A 22,424-nucleotide genomic window follows, 5' to 3' on the forward strand; every position below is an offset into this window, starting at 1 on the left:
AACTTGTATCATCTGCTATCCAGTCATTGCAAGTTTGATGTGTGAATATGAGCATTGCTAAAATTGTCGCTTTTTGTTAGTCAGGCCAAAGTTGTTCCTGGACGTTACAACAAAAGGGTTTGTCTTTCCAGACGCGGCAAAAAGATGTCTGTTCAAAAACAAGAAGTAATGATCACTGCCATTTCCATACTTTAGTCTATTTTTATAGTTTATATGCAAGGATTCATTGAAATTGTAGAAGCAATGAAGTTACTATGTGGCTTGAATCTAGGTAGTAATCATGCTTCAAGATATTTATGTAATTCCTATCATTCCATTGTAAAAATGGACGGGCGCGGCAACGCGCGCCTTCAATGATCTAGTGATTATACAATAAGTTTGCACACAACATCGCACCATATCTTGCCATGAAGTGAATAGTTCAAGTGAAGTAAATAGTTTCCTGAAGATAGTGGGCTTGTGAGCAAAATAGTATTTGTAATCTGTCAATGCTAACACAATTACCACAATATATAGAGCTTACCTGCACAAAGTAAATTAAATTGTTAATGCAGGCACACACAATTTAGAAAGATAGAGTTTGATTACTAAAAGTATATGTGCCAAATATCTCACCTACGATGTAAGGGCCTCTTTATAGACTATGTTCCTCGTGTATGTACCAGGAGGACGCTTGGAGCTCTTCTTTTTGCTATCATCTGAGTTCCTTTTTTTATTGTCAACAGCCGGAACGGCAAGGATCTTTACGTTCCTTCTAGCAGTAGATCTAGATATCGATCCCTATCACGCTGCCTCTTCCGCTCTTTGGCATCTGTAGGTCGTGGCTTAATGATGGATGATGTGAACCCATCAATATTGCAATTAGGTACGCCAACAATATCTACATAGCAAAAAAAAAACTCCACGTGTGTGGCTCCATAAGGCATGAATTATCAGTATAGTTACACTAATTTTAACCAAGAATTAGTTGCCTTCATACCAGTTAGGAGGTTGTCTTGCCCTTGAGGTGGCATATGGATCGTTTGACCTTCGTATGTGCCATCTATGTTTATCCATTCGCTAGCTTCATTATGATCCACATTTTCCCCATTCCATGCCTTGTCTCCTAGGCAGAATCAAGGACCAGATTTTTTAGTTACGTTAGAAACATGGAACCAATAAGTGGTATGATTTTGAAACTAATGAGGTTAATGATCGTGAAGTGCACCTTCAAAAATTCGCTTGTTTTGCAGCTGGGAGATCGTAAGTTGAGTTGTCCCTAACTGCGCCTCTTCGGGTGCTTTCTTTTTTTATAGGCTTCATGACGCTTCTTAAGTAGTTCATCTTTCTTCTGATGATCCATTTGCGCATATCGCTCCCTAGCACGTTGATTATTCCGTTCTCTCGCATCCGTAGGTTGCCCTTTCAGGTTGACAACACCTAAAAAATACATAATATAATAATTAGGTGTTGTGCAACACACGGTACATCTACAATTTATCTGACCAATCAATATTACTTGTGCTGATGGAGTTGGACAGTTCTTTGAAAGGAATACCTTGACCGGATGGTGTCGGGGAATCCATCTGCAAGGCAAGTTAGAGAAAATAATTAGAGGAAAAAAACACAGTAATGTATGCAATTAGACGACGACAAGATGCCAACAAAATATTGGAATTATTTGGTTTAAATTATTTTGAGAGTCCAAAGAGTAGTTTGAACAATGATCAATCATATGGCGTGAGAAATGATAACGATTATTGTTGAAATACAACTCCTCCAAAGAATTGCTTGAACAATGACCATATGATTTATAATACTCCCTCCGTTCGGAATTATTTGTCTTGAAAATGGATGTATCTAGGACTAAAATACGTCTAGATATATCCATTTCTGCGACAAGTAATTTCGAAAAAAAATTCAGATACTTGTACAACATTTTTCCAAATACTTGTACAATATTTTTTCAAATACTTGTTCAACATTTCCAGATGCTTGTTCAATATTTTTATATACATGATCAACATTTTTAAAATACTTGGTCAACATTTTTTTAAATACTTGTTCAACATTTTTCAAATACTGTCAACACCTTTCAAATACTTGTTCGACATTTCTCTAATTTTTTTAAGAGTATATATATATATATATATATATATAGATATAGAACTTTTTAAAAGTATAAACAAAAGTAAAAAAAGAAAGAAAAAACGAAAACAAAAAACGTGAAAAAAACACAGAAAACAGGCTGGAGTTTCCTGCGCGCGTGGGCCGGCCCAACTGGCGTTTCGCTAGAAAAAGTCGCGCCCCTTTTTGTGGCATCTTTTCTAATCGGGTGCGGCTGTAGGCCTTGTTTATGTGTCAACAGCCCAAGGACACAAGTAGATCCACAGACGAAACCCCCTCAAAAAACAGGTCAAAAAAAAAAGAAACCCCCTCAAAAAAGAAAAGAAAAAAATACGAGACGCCGAGGAAACCCTCGCGCATCACAGCCGCCTCCGCCACCGACCATGGCGGGCGCTCTCGCAATCGCCGCCGCCGCCGGTTCTTACGACCGCGATTGGGCGGGGCTGCCGGAGGAAATACTCCTTCAGGTGCTGTCTGCGCCTCGTGGCATGCTGCTTACCTAGCCGTCCGCCGCCATCGCTTCCCCCTTCCGATCTCCCGGAAGCAGCTCCCCTGCCTGCTCTACGCATGCCGCGATTCCGCCGCAGACGGCGCCGTCGTCTGCTGCCCCTTCACCGGCGATTCCGTCCGAGCCCCCCTGCCGCAGCCCCCGCTCACCCGCCACTCCACGGTCGGCTCCGCGCACGGCTGGCTCGTCACCGCCGACGAGGCCTCCAACCTCCACCTCCTCAATCCTATCACTGGCGCCCACGCCGCGCTCCCACCCATCGCCACTCTCCACCACGTCGAGAGCTGTACCGACGCCGAAGGCCGCCTCATGTACAACGTCTTCGACAGGGGCGATCCCGAGCCGACCCCCTTGGACGCGCGCGAGGTCAGGGACTGCATGTACCACCGTGTCACGCTCTCCTGCAGCCCGTCAGCCGGGAGCGCTTGCATCGTGCTGCTGGTGCACATGCCGGTCGGCGAGCTCTCTTATGCCCGGCTCGGCGACGAGCGGTGGACGTGGATCTCCCCGACCACCAGCTCATGAGCATCAGCTGGGGCTTCATGGACTCTTTCTACAACGAAGATGATGGTTTGTTCTATGTGCTTCGCAGCCACAGGTCCGTCTTCACCCTGAATTTCAATGGGCCATCCCTTGTTGTCAAAAAGATCATGCGAAGAGTTAGGAAGGGAGATGATCCTTCTAGCATGTACATCCTGCAAGCTCCATGGGGTGATATTTTGCAAATATGGAGGTGGAGGAGCTACGTCGATTCATCAACACCTGTGGAGCTTCCTAGAGATCTGCTGGGTCACAACGAAGATGACATAGACCGGTATATTGAGCTGAGAACAACTGAAATAGAGGTCTATAAGGTTGACCTTGAGAACCAGGCACTTGTGAAGTTGACAAGCTTAGCGGATCATGCACTATTCCTTGGTTATAATAGCACCATGTGTTTTGCCACTAAAGATTTCCCAACATTGAAGCCGAACTGTGTCTATATCACGGATGACTCTTTTGAGTATGTCAACATGTGTAAGCATAACTGGCGAGAAATCGGAGTTTGGAATATAGAAAACAAGAGTCTGCAGACTTTTGATGGTGATTTGCTTACTAATTCCTGGATGAACTGGCCTTCTCCGGTTTGGATAACACCCTCCCTTTTCTAGTAAGTGACTTTTTATTTAATGATGCCATTGTAGACATTGCAGACTTGTTCTTGGCTTTCATTATTGACAAATTTTTCGTTGTATTACAGCTTAACTTGAGTTTTGTCCCACAACTATATCAATTCTCTATATTAAGTTATGAACTTTTCCCTATGTATCACTGGATAATTTTTGGCTTGAATATTGTCATTTTTTTGTTGTATTATAGATTAGTAATTTGATTTTTCCCCTCACAATTAAATCAATATTCTCTATATATTAGTTCCTATGTATTAGTGGATAACAATTTTGGGTTCTGTTAACACCATTCCATTAATCTCTTGTTAGAGCCATGTAGTTTATGTAAAGACCAGTCTAATTCGCTTTTGGGACCAGAGTGAATGACTAAATTTGTATTCGTGTTTGGCACCAAAGTGAAGGATAGTAATGACAACTTTTCATGTGATTTAACAGAACTCCACTAACATAAGGTTTTTACACACTAGTATTAAGAGCTCAAAACTTGTATGCAGTGCTATGTAGGAAATAACCCGTTTTTCAACTGTAATATTCTTATTTGAACTAGTCATCAACCAGTGCAGATGGATGTGCTAAAATTTTCAGTAATACATTAACTGTAAAGGAGGTTTACTTTAACACAAGGACATGCTTTTAAAAATTATTACATCTAAAAACTATTACCGCCACTTCCTATTATGTCCAAGTTCCGGTCCTTCCCGATTTCTTCGCACCAAGTAATCGATCTGTTATACACTTTGGTCCTCAGCAGTAAATGGAGTTTCTTCCTTGCCACAAATGGTGTGGTTTGCAATCCAAAAAATGAACCAAAAATCCACCTGAATAGCTTATTATGGATAAATCTGAGAACGGTTTTTAGAAAACTGGGTGAGATGGTTTGGTTTTTATGCTGGGCTTAATTGGTTCGGTTTATATTGGGTCAAGACTTTTTTTCAGTTCAGTTTAGTTTGGCTATGTGAGAAACGAGTTCGGGTATAATTGGTTATGGGCCTAAACAGTTTGGGTATTAGGGGCTACAAACTACAGGTCCCACCCGGTTTCTACGATGGTTCCTCGCCTCAACACCCAGTCACCCAGCAAACAACGGAGCAAGGGACTGAGAGAAAATAAAGAAGAGAGAAATCCATCTTCCTCCTGACTCCCCAATCGGCCGCACCATTCTTCCTCCCCGCCGGCCAATCCAACCTGAAGTCTTGCTGTGCCGCTCGCTGCTTCCCCGGCGCGGAGACGCCGTCGCAGGAGCCGCGTCTGTTGTAGCTGACTGCGCCGAGGAAGCCGTGGGCGCCGGCCGCGCCGGCCGTGCCAGAAGCGGCTGTTCCTAACCCCATCTCGCAAGATCCATGAGCTCTCCGCCCCGCGATGAGCTGGTGGTGGGCAGGCGCGGTGGGCGCCGTCAAGAAGCGCCAGGACGAGAGCGCGGCGGCGACGAAGCCGTCCTTCAAGAGCGTGGCGCTCATCCTCTGCTCCACGGGCATCATCGGCACCTCACTCCTCGACATCTTGCCGCGCGACGACACCCTCGGTGGGCAATGGAAGGTATGCGCGGTCTCCCGCCGCGCGCCATGCACCTGGTCGACCCCACTGTCGTCCCCTGCTGTCACACACCTGCAGCTCGACCTCGCCAGAGCGTGGCCGAGGCACTCGGGTCGCTCGCCGATGTCACCCACGTCGCGTGGTCGAGCCACTCGATTGACGACCAGAATCGGGAGGTCAACGCTGGCATGCTCCGCAACGTGCTCGTCCTGGCACTTCGTTCAGCTATGGTCCGCTCCTAACCAATCTCAACCTATAAGCTAAAACCACGGTTCGTATCAATAGTTCAGTTCGGTTTAGGTGGATATAACTTCTGGTTTAGTTTGGTTTGGGTCAAAGTACGCCTTTCAATGGGTTAGTTTGGTTTGGTTTTTCTAAATTTAACATGTGGGTTCAGTTTGGGTATGGTTCAGTTCTCCAACCATTGCCAGATTTAATTATGGAAGAATACAGATCTTGGTATTTTCATTAAAGTAAATACCAAAATGGCAGCAAAGGTCAGCATCATGGTGTCGAAAGTTTTTCTTTATAAAGGATACGTACAACAGAAGAATCCAGAGGAGATGACACCAAGCATGCTCCTCTTTCTGAAGCAAACTTCTTGTCTATGTACACAATGGTAGCATGGAATGGGCACTGGTAGTGCAATGATTCCAAGGCCTTCTACTGAGCCAGATATTTATGCAGTATGTACAAACCAAAGTATATAATACATGCTAAGCTGGTGGGCCTAGAATTGCATAACTGATCACTACATATAATTGCATAGAAAATCCATCACAATAGATGTGAAAGCGATACAGAGACTAACATTATTTGTTATTACTGCTGGGGAGTGGGGATAGTACTCATCTTTCTCCGCTGGATGCACCATCCGAGTAAAAATAGACACCATTACATTTTTACACATTATGCAATGGAACAGGGGTAATAGAAGGAAGGGTCCCATCAAAACCTTATTAAATTATTGAGTCTAGCATGTTTCTCTCTGTTTTAACACACCATGGAACACATGAATCAATTTATCTTGGGAGAAGGGAGCACTCCTGGAAGGCATAGTATGTATGTATATAAAGAAAACACAGTAAAATTCCAATTGAAGTAGCACCCAGACCTTTTTAGTATTTTACATTTAGGGCAAAGCTAGCGTGAATATCGTACAGCTAATATTTGGAATCACATCAACGCAATAAGCTACATAAATAAACATGGATATTTATATCTTTATTGATTAACCTCGAAAATCTGTATGGCATTCAGTGTTTACTAAATAGAACAAAATCTTAAAATGATTTGTACAGTTAGTGATTATCCTCTGTAGAAGTTCTGCAAAATTGTTGTAAAAGGCAATCTCACTAAATATAGCAGTATCTTCTGTGTATAAACCTCATGCTCTTAACGGCTTGAACTTTTGCATGATAAAGCACAAATGCTCCAGAAAGATTCGCCAATTAGATCTCACTGATCATTTAGAATCATATATCTAGTCTCTCACTTTGCTTGAGTCATGTGGAACACCATGGCTCTCTCTGTTCTCAAACATTAGATCATCGTAATGAAGCAATGATAACATACCTGAAACAAGAGATGATGGCCTAGGAACAATCAAATAAGGTTCCCCACACAGTTTAACATCCATACCTATTATACTGAACTTCCTTGATCATTGTGGAAAGCGGTGATCAATGATCTCAAGTACCAATTAATTAATCATATGAATCAATGATCGCACACCTGAAACAAAAGGCAAAAATTAGATATTAGCTTGTAATCCGTGAGCGCTCCTATTGGCAGAAAACATGAAGTGCTCCACCTCAAAGCTGACCTTCCATTTCATTTCAGGTACTCAACTAGCAGAGAAAGGTGCACAAAATTCTAATTACAAATGGATTTTTTCAGCTCAATTAAACAACAATCTAGAGCTGAAGTATGTATGCATTGGACCCTAAAGACTTGAAGCCATTGAATAGCTGCTGCGATGCTCAGATTTCTGTTTTTGGTTCTAAGCTTCAGAAGAAGATGCGAGACTCTAATATTTTTGTTGTGGGATCTGGTGCTCTTGGATGTGAATTCTTGAAGAACTTTGCTTTAATGGGGCTTTTTTGTGGCCGTAAAGGGGAGCTAACTATAATAGATGATTATGTCATTGAAAAAAGCAACTTGAGCCGGCAATTCCTGTTTCGTGATTGGAACATTGGACAGGCAAAATCTACAGTATCCGCTACAGCTGCTAGTGCTATCAACTCCAGCCTCCATATTGATGCTCTGCAGAATCGTGCCTGTCCAGAGACTGAACTTGTTCTCAATGATGCATTCTTGGAGGGCCTTGATGCTGTGATCAATGCACTTGATAATGTCAATGCTAGGATCTACGTGGACATGGGATGCCTGTACTTCCAGAAACCATTCTTGGAATCTGGAACGCTGGGTCCCAAATGTAATACACAGATGGTGATTCCTCACCTTACTGAAAACTATGGAGCTTCACGAGATCCTCCTGAGAAACAGGCACCAATGTGCACAGTTCATTATTTTCCGCACAATATTGACCATTGTCTAACATGGGCTCGCTCAAAGTTTGAGGGTCTGCTAGAGAAAACTCCAAATGAAGTGAACTCATTTATATCTAATCCTGCTGAATATGCTGCTGCTATGAGAAAGGCAGGTGATGCTCAAGCCAGGTAATTGTTGGAGCGTGTACGTGAATGCCTTGACAAGGAGTGATGCGATAAATTTGAAGACTGCATAGCCTGGGCAAGACTGAAGTACTACATTCCCCTTTGAATTCAACAATTTGTTATTGGCTTTCTTCCTCTTTCTTTTCCTCTTAGCTATTTGAAGTTAAAATGGTTTCACTTTGATTATATATTGCCAACAAATAGGACAGTATCTTTTGTGCTCCAGATGCCATGCCATGTAATAACATCTGTTTTCTTTTGCCACGTTTGAAGATTACTTCTCTAATCGTGTGAAGCAGCTAACATTCGCATTTCCTGAGGATGCTGCCACTAGCACTGGTGCTTCTTACTGGTCTGCCCCTAAGCGTTTCCCTCACCCGGTGCAATTCTCAGCTGTTGATTCATCTCACATTCAATTTATATTGGCTTCTTCCATATTGAGAGCGATGTCTTTTGGGATCCCCATACCGGACTGGGTGAATAACATACCGGACTGGGTGTCTTTTGGGATCCCCATACCGGACTGGCCGATATAGTAAGTAAGGTTGCAGTGCCTGAATTTGAGCCAAAGAGTGGGGTTAAGATTGAAACAGATGAGAAGGCTACTAACCTCTCCAGTGCCTCAGTTGACGATACTGCTGTTATCTAAGACCTTTTAACCAAGCTGGAAGCATGTGCCAAGAAACTACCTTCAGGATTCCAAATGAAGCCTCTTTTTAACTGCTTCTGATGTGTTAGAGTATTCAAGAGGTTGACAAGCTGAAGGGAAGTTCATTGCAGGAAGAATCATTCCAGCTATTGCAACTACGACGGCCTTGACTATTGTATTTTTTTTTTAGTTTGAAAAATATTCTGTAAAAAAGATAAAATGGTCACAGGCCTTGTGTGCCTTGAGCTTTACAAGGTTCTGGCACGCAGTTGAAGACTACCGCAATACGTTTCACAGAAACATTTTGATGTTGTTGTGGCTTGCGAGGATGACAACGGGAACGGCATTTATATATCTCTTATCTCCATTTACTTCCAATAGGCAGGCGCCGTCACTCTATTGTGAGGATAGATGACGAGTGTGCAAAGAATTCCTGTGGAGAGATGTTTGAAACACGCCTGGTGATCGCTTATGGTGTTAGCGCCCATCTCCATCGCGTTTTGTGTGGGTCCTTCGGCTCTGTTGTTGAATGCCAACTATTTGCAGGTGTGCGATGCTGTCTGATGTTTTGATGAATGAAACCATAGAATGTTATCCACTGGGTAGCATTGGGTTGATATTTTTGGGGTTGCTTGATGATGTGTTCATTGAGTCATTACAATTGTCGTTTACTTCGTACCTCACTGCAACCATCACTTTATTCTTCCTCGCAGTTGAGCTATGAACATATTGTTGTTGTGGTTAAGCAAAACTGTATAGCAGTTTTGCATTTTTTTTCAACTTGGCTGATCCCCTTTTCATTGCTTTGACATAATGGAAATACAAGAGCTAGCCAGTTCCAAGCGAGGTTCAGGAAGCAGGAAAGGGGATCTTATGAGCATGGTTACTATATCCAGTTGGAGAGCTTTTTTTGCCCTACTGTTGGAGATGCTCTTATGAGCATGGTTACTATATCCAGTTTTGTATGGCATGCATGGTTTTAGGTTGTCAATTCGACTACCGAAACACGTCTTACACGTCATTAAAAATATATCCTAATATTCGCTGTAGAATGAAGCTTTAAAGTGTTTATTTTAATGTTTTTATAGGATCATTCAACATGAAGGTAATGTGTAGATCAGCATTGCAATGTATGCATTTTTCCCCCTACGCAGAAAGGTACACTGAAACATTAGTTTTAAAAACGGTGATCCATACAAAAAGAAAGAAAGAAAGTAAACATAAAACGGCAAAAACACACCGTTTCTTACATAAATCCCAATCCCAAAAAAGACATAAAGCATAGGGGGAAACCTCATTGTACCCTACCCCCCCCCCCTTGAATTCACGCGTATACACGCTCCCCCCCCCCCCCCCCCGTTACTTATTCACCAATGACACATCCATCTATTTCCCCTTTAGCCCAATGCTTTAAATGTCGCAAGCAAACCCACCCTCGTCCTCGTCGTATCTCAGATCTCGTCCTCACCACATCACACTGTACCCTTCTCATTGCCGCTGCAGCCAGATCTAGAGCGGCTGCAAAAGCGGCGATTGTGGGCGCGACATTGCCCCCGGCCATGGTGAACTTGGCGGAGCCGTTGCCTGCGGCTTTCCCATCGGATCTCACCAAGGAAGGTGGCACTAGGGAGGCGGGCCACGGGGCCGCGGAGGTAGATCCAACGCCGTCGAGTGCCCACCGAGGGAGGCTGATGTCGCTGCCATCGATGCTCAAGCCCTGGGGGAGCCAACGACGGCTGCGGTGCGTTCCCGTTAACCGCCATGGTGAAACCATCGCCCCGGACACGGGGTCCTCCTCGAATCAGCAATATGAGGTCAGCGAGAGGCTACAGCTTGGCCTTGGCGAGGTGGCAGAGGCATCGGGCACCAGCAACCCCGCAGTCAACAAGTACCCTGAGGTCACCGAGGCGGTTTCTCCACAGCCGTTGAAGGCACGCCCTGGCCGCCCGCGTCGCCTTGCTATGCCATCCCTCGTGGCCACGACCGCCGTGAGTGCGTCGCAGCAGGCGTTCGAGCGTGAGCGGCGGTCGGTCCGCGCGGATGCGCTCAAGAGGCCGCGATTCTCCGTATCACTCTCCACGGAGGAGATTGAGGAAGACATCTACGGCCTCACCGGTGCACTCCCGCGTAGCCGCCCTCGCCGTCGGCCCCGCAAAGTGCAAAAGCAGCTCGATGTGAGTTCCCGTGCCTCCTCTGCTCCCTCCCCCGACCCCCTTACATTCCAGCCCCTGTCGCTCCTCCCTAGGGACCCGTTTTTAATTCCATAATAAACACTCCTGTCCCCAGCTGCTATTTCCCGGCGCGCGGTTATCGCAGATCAACGTGGAGTCCTACCGGGTGCCGGACAATCGCTGACCCTGTCAACTCAATAAGCGCCTCCACCCAACAGTAAGCAAGCAAAGTGAATTCGCAGATCACAATTCACATCCAATTCGGTGCTGCCATTGTTAGCTACATAATCCATTGATTAATTGTTCCGAAGAGTCAGAGTTGGTATGTATGGATCCCACCAGGAAACTAGTTGTAAGCAGCAAGTGATGACTTGTTAGTGATTTTTAATTTTGAGTTGTACTCAGTGATATTCATTTCCATAATAGCACCAGTGGTTGTTCGTTACTTTGGTATCATCAGCAATTGGAAGGACGTAATGTGGTGTACTAGTAATTGCATTGCTCTTGATGCTCGAGTTAGTATGTTCGTTGATGCTAGTACATTCGTTCACATACATCCCTATTGCAATCTCAATGCAAGTACCAGCTTCAGTGCATACGGTTTCTTGCTATTTTTTCTCTAGAAGATGTTTTTGCTAGCTAACTGCAGTGGCGAGTGCCAGTACTGTTTGGTCGCGTTGTAGCTGGTTGACATGTGGGGCCGGGACCAAAAGGTTTCGAAAACCCAGGCACCGTGTGGTCTTGCCAGTGGGTGCTGCGTAGTTCGTCACTTTTTCCTGATTCCTCGTGGGGTTGGCGTGTCTGGGAGACCCGAGTGAGGTAATTGAATGGCATACATGTATCCAAACCCTTGTGGTCCCTATCGTCGTCCTGGAGCGTCCCAGGGTTCGCTGACGCCGCATGGTCCATACGCTTTCTGGGTGTGAGTGGGGCTGATGGATGGGCACAGTTCGTGCACACGTTTTTTACGGGATTAAGCCGGATTATTTCTTTATTCTACCAGAGCGACTATTCCTACAGTTTTCATGTCTTTTGTGACAATGCTATGTTTTGCACTTCCAAACCTATCAGATTCATTTCTTATTCGTATTCCTAATACTTTGATTCATCTCAAGTCTTTTATTGTCTATTTGAAATGATATATTTCATAATAAATTTCCATGCAACTCGAACCAAAAGATTCGTAGCATATCTCCAACCCAAAATAGGCGGCATAAATTTCAAACGATTTACCCAAGGCTCGCAAATGAATCAAACTTCTAATCTGGCCCCTCTAAATCATGGTAGAGAGTAATTATAGGCAATCTATGTGAGGAGGCAATTAATGATCTAGCTTTTACATCCGATGTGTTCTCTCTCCTCACATCTCGCACTGTTCCCTCTCTCAGCCATCAATGGCATGCTTTTCCTCAATTTTGGCAAGATTTCACGGCCGCAATTAAGACCTAGCGGGGGCATCTCAATCAAAAACCGGTCTTTTTGCTTCCCACTATCTTCATAAAAAAATGCGCCAAATATTGAGGGGTGGTGGGAGTTTAAGTTGTTGATGTGATCCCCTACTCATTTGGGAGATGAAATCTAAGGCATGTTCAGACAGCCCAAACTTGTGCACGACTCCACCATATGACGGTGCGCTACACCTAGGGTGGCCCGTCGGATGGCAAGCTGGATGTTGGGCTGGCCCTAGGGGCCAGCGGACCATGACAATTCAGAAGGCCTCCGACTAACGCAAGGAGCCCTCGCCAAGAAAGTCTAGTACCTTGGCAGGCACGCAAAGGACTCCTCCACTGAGCATGGCTTTAGGTCGATAGGATTCTTGTAACCCTAGGCATCGTCCACCTTTATAAGGTGAGGACAGTGGATAAGTCAGGGAAGTCAATGTTTTGGTAGATAGTACCTCCATCTGGGTTTATTAGCCCCCCTTGTATTTTGGATCCAACTTTGACTTTCTATTTGACTAAAAAATACAAATTATATAACGGTGCGCTACACCTTGGGTGGCCCGTCAGATGGTAAGCTGGATGCTGGGCTGGCCCTAGGGGCCAGCGGGCCGTGACAATTTAGAAGGCCTGCGACTAATGCAAGGAGCCCTCTCCAAGAAAGTCTAGTACCTTGGTAGGCACACCAAGGACTCCACCGAGCATGGCTTAGGTTGGTAGGATAGATACTACCTCCATCCGGGTTTATTAGCAACCCCCCCCCCCCCCCCCCCTTTATTTTGGATCCAACTTTGACTTTCTTATGACTAAAAAATACAAAATATATTTTATAAAAAGCATATTGTTAGATTTGTATTTGAAAGAGATTTTTCATGGCATATTTTGTGTGACATATAAGTTAAATTTTATTAGTTAAAACTCATGGTCAAACTTTGACCGAAAATAAAAGGGAGCCTAATAAACCCCGGACAGAGAGAGTACAACGGCCGCTTGCCTGCGCCAATCCATGGGAGGTGGATAAAGGTGAGTTTGAATCCATGAGAGAAGAGAAATGGCATTTTACTAATATTTGAAGAAATGTTGAGTCATTTTACTAAAGGTCGAATGAGAGTGAACGTGAAAATAGGCATTTCTAGTGGTTTTGTCCCGCTTGCAAAAATAACATTAATACTGCCTGTCCTACGTCTATAAACATTTTCTTCCAGGATCCAATGCAAGAGAGATGTACCTCACGCAATGTCAACCCCTCAATGTCAACCCCAATGCAAAAAGGCAAATCGAACCTTGACGGGATTCAGAAAAATATCAGAGAAATCGACGGGATTCATGTACCGTTGTACAGGACGCGCTGGCTTTTGCATTAGAAATTTATAACCATCGTCACCCATTGAAGCTGGGATAGCTGCCGAGGCCATTCCGGCCTGGTGCTGAAGCCTCCAAGCAAAGGTACGAATCTTTTGAGCAACTGGAGGCCTTCAAGATTAAGTCCCAGCTTGGAGCAGGCCTATCTGGAGATGATGACATCGTTCGGGTCATACCTCGCCTTCAGAACCTGCAAGCATAAACTGCCCGGGCGTTGTATTAGTTGCCAGGCTTGCCGTGACAAGAGGGCTTTGGTTAAATACCAAGCACCATTCTTGGCAAGATAATCTGTTTTAAAGCGGGGATGTACATAGAGCAGCAGAAGATGCACCACATGTCTTCAGCCCTCTGTGATTCTATTCAGCATCTATTGTTTTAGTAGCCCATTTCGACATTATATGGAGTTATTTGAAGCTCTTCTAAGTTTATACGTTTGCTCCTTGTTCTCTCGCACAATTGTGTTTGTCGTGGAGTCCTCAACAGGTTAGGTGTTTATGCCACCACTTAAAAAATCACCAGATGGCCCAATTCGTGCGATCTGTACTCGATTTTCCATTGGAGTTCTCCAATTGGGATCTGGAAGGCTGGCGATGGTGACCATCAAAGGCCTTTGATTGATGGGTATGTGAAGATCAGATCTGATCTTCAGTCACAGGAATAGAATGTGCTTGGGAGATATGAAGGTTAAATCAGTGGAGAATTCAAGAACATTATGCTGTAGTTACCAGAAATAGGAAAAACAACCTGGGGGTTCTTAAGGCCTCGTTTGGTACAAGCGGATCGACAGGGTTTCTAGAGGATTAACCTCACGGGGCCCAGAAACCTCACTAATCCTCGTCGGCCCATTTGTTTCACGGGGTTTGCACAGCCCAACCCCTTCGACCCCCCTTCGGTCCCCTCCAATCCACGCGTCTTCCAAGCCTCGAGGGCACCCGTAGGGAACGAGACGGGCAAGACGCACCGAGACAGACCGTCGTCCCGCCGCCACCGAGAGGAGTAACCCCGCCGCCGGATCTTCATCGCCCTGCGACCGCCAGATCGTCGGCGTCCTCCTCCGCTGGTTCTTCCCGAGTGAATCCTTCCCTGTTCTCCACTTCTCCATCCCCTCCCCTGCAAACCCTAGGGCCATGGCCAGGGACACGGCTTCTTCCTCCTCGCATGGAGTGAAGAACTTTCCAGCTCATGGTCTACTGTTCTTGTCCATCTCCGTTTTGAAGGCCCGTTGGCTACTAGATGCTGCAATTCTTCAGTTTGGAGCAGATTTAGATGATAGAACTGCTTTACTAAATTTTTTAATGGTTGCCAATGCTTCGTTAGCACATTGGTTGAAAGAACAACATTGTGAATGATGGTGTTGGATGAGAGATGATCTGATTGTTTATTTTTCTGCTCTTCTGAACCAAACAGTGCCATGGGACTTGCCATTTGTAATGATGTTAGGCTTAAGGTCTCTCAAACTTCTTTGGTTGACTGAAATAGTTCAGAAGGCAGTGTTCTGTAGGTTGAATATTATGTGCATTTTCATTGCAGAAGTTAGCCTCACAGTGGACCTTATACAAGTTAGCGTTAATGGTACAGTAGTTGTATTTGCTTTTGATCACCTGGATAAGTCAAGGAGAGGTGGGCATTTGAATATGTGCCAACTATTCTATTTCATGTCTCTTTTTTTTAATGGCAAAACTAACTTTCTTTACTTGCTATAGCTCATAATCCCTGCCAACCAAACAAGTTTTTCATATAAACAGGATTTGTGGCTGGAGGGGTTTGGGATTTTCAAGAGGTTTCGAGGGGATTGGGTGGAAGGAAGGGATTCACCAAATCCTCTGAAATCCCCCCCTCCCCAAACCTCCCCAATCCACTTCTACCAAACAAAGCCTAAGGGATTTCTTTTCCTTAGGTGAGGGGAAAACCAATCAGCCTCCACCTTTTCCGGCTTCCCGGATGTATACGATAGCAGTATAGCGCTATGTTCCTCCTTGCATTTTTTGGCAAGTGGTTTGTAATTAACCTTCATGGTTCCCTTAATGAAACCGGTGAGCACAACACAAAAATGTCCTACAGAAGAATATTCAAGGCACTGCCGTACAGGTAACGTTCTGAGGGTATATAGAGCATGCAAGTTATAGTGGAGCACCGATGAAAAAAAGTCAGTTAACCTCAGAGACACCCAAGCATCCTGAAAATGATAGATGCAACGCCACATTGATAGTTTACTTGTCAATTCATCAGTTCGCTGCCAGCGATCGGGGAATCATTCGGTGTCTGAATTCCTACGAGTGAGACAAGGATAAGACAATGGATGTGGTTTCATTCTTCTTCATCGGAAATACCGATGAAGTAAACACCAGATTTTGCTAAGATATGAACTTTGAACTTTTGAATGCATCGTCCTTGCAATGTGCGCGATGATCTCCAACTAGGATCTGGAGGGCTGAAGATGGTGGTCTGTGAGGGTTTTGACCAATGGAACGGGCGGGATCCCGTTATGTAAAGATCACAGCTAATTTTCAGTCACATGTATAGAATGAGCTCAGGAGAGATTAGGTAAATTAGTTGAGAATTCAGAATATTATGATGCTATATATGGCTCATGGAAATAGAAAGATAAATAGATCCTGGGGGTTCCTACGGATTTCTTTTGGTTATGTGAGTGGCAAACCAATCTGCCTTTACCTTTCTGAATGTTATAGGACAGCAGGCTGCTCAGTGTTCACCTTAGATCATGTGTGATATTTCTCCTTGCATTCTGAGCAAGTGGTTCGTACTGAACCTTAATGGTTCCCTTTTAATGAAATCTGCAAGCTACAACAGATAAAAAAATGTCCTACAGAAGAAGCAGCCTTACAGGTTATGTTCTAGGACAGAGTACCCATTTCCCATATCAATCAACCAATAAACCTCGCAGGACACTGGAAATTGGGTCACAGCCAGTAATGTGGGGACTCAATGTCTAAATTCAGAAATACAAATCCGCGCAGCTTTCGTTCTTGTTCAATGCAAATGAAGATAAAGTAAACTCCAAATTTCGTTAAGATGCCAACTCTGAATCTTGGAATGCATCTCTAATCAAGTAATACGATCATAGAATTACAGTGTTAAATGCCAACTCTGAATCTATGAATTTGTCTCCAATCAAGTGCTCCCTCCATCCCAAATTAGTTGTCTTAGATTTGTCTAAATAAATCTAGGACAACTCCTGTGGGACGGAGGTAATAGTATATAATCAAAGAATTACAGTGATGAATTTCATTAAGATGCCAACTCTGAATCTTTGAATATATCTCCAATCAAGTAATACAATCATAGAATTACAGTGATAAATTATGCTCAGATGCTAACTCCGAATTTGTGAATTCATCTCTAATCAAATACTATAGTATACAATCACAGAATTGCAGTAACAAATTTTGTGAAGATGCCAACCCTGAATCTCTAAATGCATCTCGAAGCAAGTAAAACATTGGGTTACAGTGATAATTTCTCAAAGGACAAAGCTTGGGAACTTATCTCCGTCCTCTGGTCGACGTCCTCGTCCACCTCGAAGAAATGCCAGCTCGTCTCGTTGAACGCACGGGCGAACCAGTCCTCGTCGTCCACATCCCCGGCCTCGTCGATCCGCTGCTCCCACGCGAACCGCCCTGCCTTGAGGACAAGATTGGCCTTGGCGGCGGGCCCCGAGCGGTTCTCTTCCGCCTGCAGAGCGTACCGCCGGAAGCTGTTGCCGAGCACGCAGACGCGGCGGAGCTGAGCGCGGGGCTCCCAGTTGGCCGCGAGCAGCGCGTCGTAGAGCGACGCCTCGCAGTGGGGCATGTACAAGAGGGTGGGCTCCTCCACGCGGCGGCCGCACCCGTCGTCGAGGCTCGGGACGGCGAAGCCGAGGGCGACGGCGACGGCGCACTCAACAGAGGAGAGGACGGGGTCGAAGAGGTCGGCCGTGGCGGAGGCGCCCGCGAGGAGGTCGCGGCGGAGGAGGGCCGCGAGCGCGAGCTGGAGGCGCGCGGCCGGGGAGGACTCGAAGCTGCCGACGCCGAGGAGGGAGAGGCGGGCGGGGCCGAGCGAGGCGAGACGGCAGCAGAGCGGGGAGTCGGGGAGGAGGAGGCGGCGATAGAGGCGGGATGCCTCGACACGGGAGATCGCGGCGCGGGCGCGGTCGAGGAGGCGGGAGACGCGGGCCGGATCGAGGGAAGGGTCGGAGGGCGCCCAGGGGATCGGGGTCAACGGGAGTGGCGGCGGGGCGTCGAGGTGGGAGGTGGTGACCGTGGCGTCTCCCCTGCGGCGGCCGCCACGCCGGCGGACGACGGTCCAGTCGGCGCCAGTGGCGACAGCGACCGCGGCGGCGGCGGCCATGGGTTGGGGGCTTGTGGGTTCGGGGTTGAGAAGAAGATGGTGGATGGAGGCCGTCTAATGGCAAGACTGGACGGTCCAGATATTCAAATACGAGACGGGCCGATTAGTTTTTTTTTTAAGAGACGGGTCGATTATTAGTTCTACTACAACATTCCTGTGGTTTTTTTTAGAAAACATTCGGTGATGGTTACCAGGACAGTAGAGGATAATTGGTTTGATGCCAATATTTGCCATTGTCAATATTTGGTGAGCCAACAATTGGCAATATCAAAAGTTGCCAAAAACTGGCATCTCTTAGATGGTTGGCAAGTAAATAACCAATATTTGGCATTTGCCAAGCTTCCCCAGCCCATCAGGGTTCAAATCTTAGAACCCGCGTTTGAGTCCCGGAGGTGACGCGCAGTGCTTAAAGATTTTCTTTTATAAAAATCTATATCTATCTATATCTATACCTACTATTAAAGGGAATAGGTATTCTTGGTTTGGTTTAGTCCTTTTCTTCATTTGGTTTGAGTGCACGCAAAAGTTTCGTACTTCTATACCTACTATTAAAGGGAATAGGTATTCTTGGTTTGGTTTAGTCCTTTTCTTCGTTTAGTTTGAGTGCACGCTAAAGTTCGTACTGTTGGCTTGTATACATGCTAAGCGATCTGGGCCAGGTACTTGTATGTTGATGGGTTTTTTATGGGCTTTCATGGAGACCGCGAAAAATAATTGGGTCAAAATAAATTAGCATTGTGGGAATTGGACACAGGACCTTCTGTCTGGCTTTTCGATGTAACAACCAATGACCTATGCGCCTTTCACATTTACTAATCTCAACTCACTCTAAATATACAAGTGGCAGTCATCATGTTTAGGGCGAGCTAATTAAACGAATGAGCTAATTAAAGGTAGGATTGTGGGCTTAAATAAAATATTTAAACGGATGTGCCTAATTAAAAAAGAATTACGGGTAAACCGGTGGAATAACTAAAAGAAAGATTGTGGTTTTAATAAATTCTACATGAAGGATTTGAGGTAAAAAGAAAGGATATGTAGGCTTCAATGTGTTGGCGCTACTAAATTAGAAAAAGGAAGGATTTTATTCCCGACAAAAACGGGTGAGGACTTTATGGTAATTAAAGGAAGGATTATACTTAAATGACATTAAAAAATTATACTTAAATGGAATCAGTGAGAGATTATGCACCGCAAATAAAATATAAACACGACTAAATTGCATCGTATCTTTTTATGTTCGTTTTGTAGAAGGGTGATGCGTTGCAGCATGTTCTTTACAGTGAATCAGGTGCTGTGAGAAAATTATGCTTGCACAAAAAAAAATCATTTTTTTCCGTTGCAACGCACGGGCATATGTGCTAGTATACCTTCAAAGGCTAGTCCTGGATGGTCTTTGTTTTTTTACATTGGTGCTCGTATTATTTCTGAATTTATTTCAAGCTTCCGACGATGTTCGTTTAGTGGAAGAGATGCTCATGTCGACTACGAGGCGCCTGTGATGACTTCATAAAATCTGAAGATGTTATGTCCGCTTAGTCTATCGAAAGTACTCATAGGGATAGTATGTGTGTGCGTGCGTTCATAGGGATGAGTGTATGCTCGTATGTACGAGCGACTTCGATTGTACTGTTCATAGATGACCGATCTCAAACGTACATGAAGAACTTCGTGCCCCGAGTCGCGTTCGGTGGTTCCTCGTGACGCTCTTGTTGGTGGCGGCAGTTGGCACTTGGCTCACTGCTGCTAGAAGGAGGCGCGCTAGGATCCTCGGAAATAAGCTCGATGTCTCCCCTGGTATGCAAGAATCCCTTTCGCTCGCTTTCGCCGACGACAGTCACCATGGTGGTGGTCAAGTTGATAGGGGCTGGTATGAAGGCGGTTCTTGCGACTGGTTCTAGAGGAAATCATCCATGGTGCTTGAGCTTTGGCGCTCTAGGCGGTCAGCCGACTTGCAGCGTCGCCGCGCCACCGAATCCTCTGGCTGAAGGGTGGCCAAACCTCCTCCTCCTAGCCTTATACTAACTTTAATATAAAATTAGTATAAAGCTGGGTCATCTATTTTGAAACATGGGAGGCAGTGCTACTCTAACTCGATGTTTATGGCTTGCTGCAGTGAAGAACTCGTCGGACCAAGTGGTGATGTCCCCAGCGCCGGCGAGTTTGGAGTCGATCGGGAGTGGCTTGGACCTGATTGTGTTCCTCTTCAGATCTTTGGGGTCCTTTCCGCATATTTCAGGGGCTTCTTTGAAATTTTTAGTTTGTTGTGTATCCTATTGCTCTGGCTTCAAATAAAGTTTGGGGTCCTTTTGGACTCTGCCATTGTTCCCAAAAAAATGAAGAGCATTGCCCGTTCTTCTTCTTAACCAATTTGACCCAGTCTTCTTGTCCGTTCTTCTTGCGCTCCATCAAGTGGGCACAGTGGCCCAGGACAACTGATTCAGGCATTATTCGTGCTCTGTTCTACCCCCAAACCCCCTCCATTTTCAAGATGGAGTAGAAAAAAAAACTGACGAATCGACTGAAAACAAGACCAGCAAAGAGCAGTATGCTTTAGGGTTGAACCGACCTGGATTGAAGAACTCGCAAGGCCTCACAATAAATCAGTAAAAAGACCCAACCCTCCCCCCCCCCCTCTCTCTCAAGAATGATTTGAACTAGGAGCGTGACCCAAACACCTCTCTCTTCTCACTCTTCCTCTCGCAAGAAAGAAAGAGAGATTTGAAGTGGGAGTGTGCTGCGGGAACGCCTCGGCCCACTCCACGGATGCGAAGGCTAAACCGGTGAAGGGTGTTAGGCCAACTCCAGCGCACGATTCCGAACGGACGTCTGTTTGGCCCGGATTCTGTCCGTTTGGGGCAGGCAATGGGGTCATGTCCGGGCCATTTCTGGGATGCGGTGGCCGTGCGTCTAATGCGCGGACGCATCCTTTGGTTGTATAATGTCCGCCTCCTTTTTTCAAACGCAAATAGAGCCAGTGGTCAGCAACACATCCAGCCTCCAAAATGAATAGTTTTGTCGCCGGCAACACAACCAACGGCCGGCAACACAGCCAACCTCCAAAATGAGTAGGTTTGTCGCCGGCACACAGCCAACAGCCGACACCCATGCCAACCTCCAAAAAGAACGGCCACGGCCGAACAGACCACCTAGCTCAGGTCGTCGGCGTCGAACATCTCCTTCTGCCAGGCCTCGAACCAGCTCCTCGTCTTCTCGCTCATCTTGCTCAAGTTGGCGCTCATGATCGCTAGCGTCACCTCCTTTGCTTTGGTTGTGGCATTGGCGGCCTCGATGTCAAGCTGCCTCTGCCGGGACGCCTCCTCCATGTCGATCTTCCTTTTCTTGGCCGCCTCCTCCAACTCAAGCTTCTTCGTTTGAAGCTCCAGGTATTGCTTCATTTGCTCCGCCTTGCCTTGTCGCTTTTTCTCACCCCTCACTTCCTTTTGAGACATCATGCCATGCAAAGTCTCATGCCAGGCAAAGGATGCCGCATCACATTTGTCGTCCATCTTGGAGTTGGTCTTGCCCCTCGGCCTATTCAACGCCTCACCATCTCCACCTTCGGCCAACGTGACCGTCTTCTTGCCTCTCTTCCTTTGAAGTTCGCGGTATTGATCTTTAAACTTAGGGCAATACTTAGGGCAATTATTGATGATCGTCCGACAATGCGTAAGAGTGAATGGCTTGTCATTGTGCCGGGCCTTGAATGCTTCCAAAGATTGAAATGCCTACACGATCAACAACAATTGGACATGCAAACATATAGAAGGCCGAAGTCACGGCCATGGCAACGAAAGATAAGAGACCATACCATGTCCCCAATGCCAAGACCACTCACGGGACGTGCTTCAACGCTCTCAAGTGCGGCACAATACTTGTTGCATTCTTGTTGGATGAACAACCACCTCTTTTGAACCGAGGTGATGCCACGTTCACTCATAAATTGGTAGGGCGGAAACAAGTTTCTTTCATGGAATGTTTTGTGAAGTCTTGTCCAAAATACAAGTCCCTTTTGTTGCGCTCCAATCATCTTGTGAGTATGATCCCGTTCAAATGATCGTCTTCCTCTTTTGTGCTTCCGCTCTTTGGGTGAGCTCGTCGATGGACAATGGCTCGCCCACAATATCGATGCCTTCCTCTTCTTCTTCATCACCTTCACCTTCGCAATAGATGTCATCATCTTCAAGCCACGAGTCACCATGGTTTGCGGCCTCAAAGTCTCCATCGGCAACGTACTGGCCGCGGCCATCCTGACTCTGGGTCTCCTCGGGATCGAAGGCATCGCCATGCCCATCCATCTGGAAGGCCTCGCCATGACCCTCGTAGATGACATTCTCCATGAACTGGTTGTAGAAGGGGTCCTCGACCGTTGGTGTTGGTGTTGGCATTTCGCCGAACAGGACGCGGGGCGCCGGCATGGTGGCCGTAGACGGCGGTTGTGATTGCTTTCTTTGCATCTCGA

At 45.8% G+C, this 22,424-nt stretch overlaps 2 protein-coding genes, 1 long non-coding RNA gene and 1 pseudogene across 3 annotated transcripts; 3 read left to right on the top strand and 1 right to left on the bottom strand.

The window, feature by feature from the left end:
- The first annotated feature begins 620 nt into the window (after window positions 1-620).
- LOC109773955 (uncharacterized) lies at window positions 621-8,258 on the top strand. The gene is given in 3 exon segments (XM_073507299.1): window positions 621-3,119; window positions 3,122-5,546; window positions 7,159-8,258. Coding segments are annotated over 2 exon segments (1,428 nt in total). The 5' UTR covers window positions 621-2,335; the 3' UTR covers window positions 3,766-5,546; window positions 7,159-8,258.
- LOC109773960 (ubiquitin-activating enzyme E1 3-like) lies at window positions 5,313-8,995 on the top strand (annotated as a pseudogene).
- A 1,067-nt stretch (window positions 8,996-10,062) lies between these two features.
- Window positions 10,063-11,307, top strand: LOC109773959 (uncharacterized). Its single transcript, XR_012200192.1, has 2 exons — window positions 10,063-10,817; window positions 10,930-11,307. It is a non-coding gene; the product is annotated as an uncharacterized lncRNA (long non-coding RNA).
- Window positions 11,308-16,859: 5,552 nt separating this feature from the next.
- On the bottom strand, window positions 16,860-18,031 carry LOC109773954 (protein SENSITIVITY TO RED LIGHT REDUCED 1). The gene has a single exon (XM_040394164.2). It carries the CDS (start codon window positions 17,960-17,962, stop codon window positions 17,081-17,083), a length of 882 nt encoding a protein of 293 aa, XP_040250098.1. The 5' UTR covers window positions 17,963-18,031; the 3' UTR covers window positions 16,860-17,080.
- Between the last annotated feature and the right edge of the window lie 4,393 nt (window positions 18,032-22,424).

Source organism: Aegilops tauschii, chromosome 1 (genome assembly GCF_002575655.3).
Source record: "Aegilops tauschii subsp. strangulata cultivar AL8/78 chromosome 1, Aet v6.0, whole genome shotgun sequence".
Lineage (NCBI taxonomy): Eukaryota > Viridiplantae > Streptophyta > Magnoliopsida > Poales > Poaceae > Aegilops > Aegilops tauschii.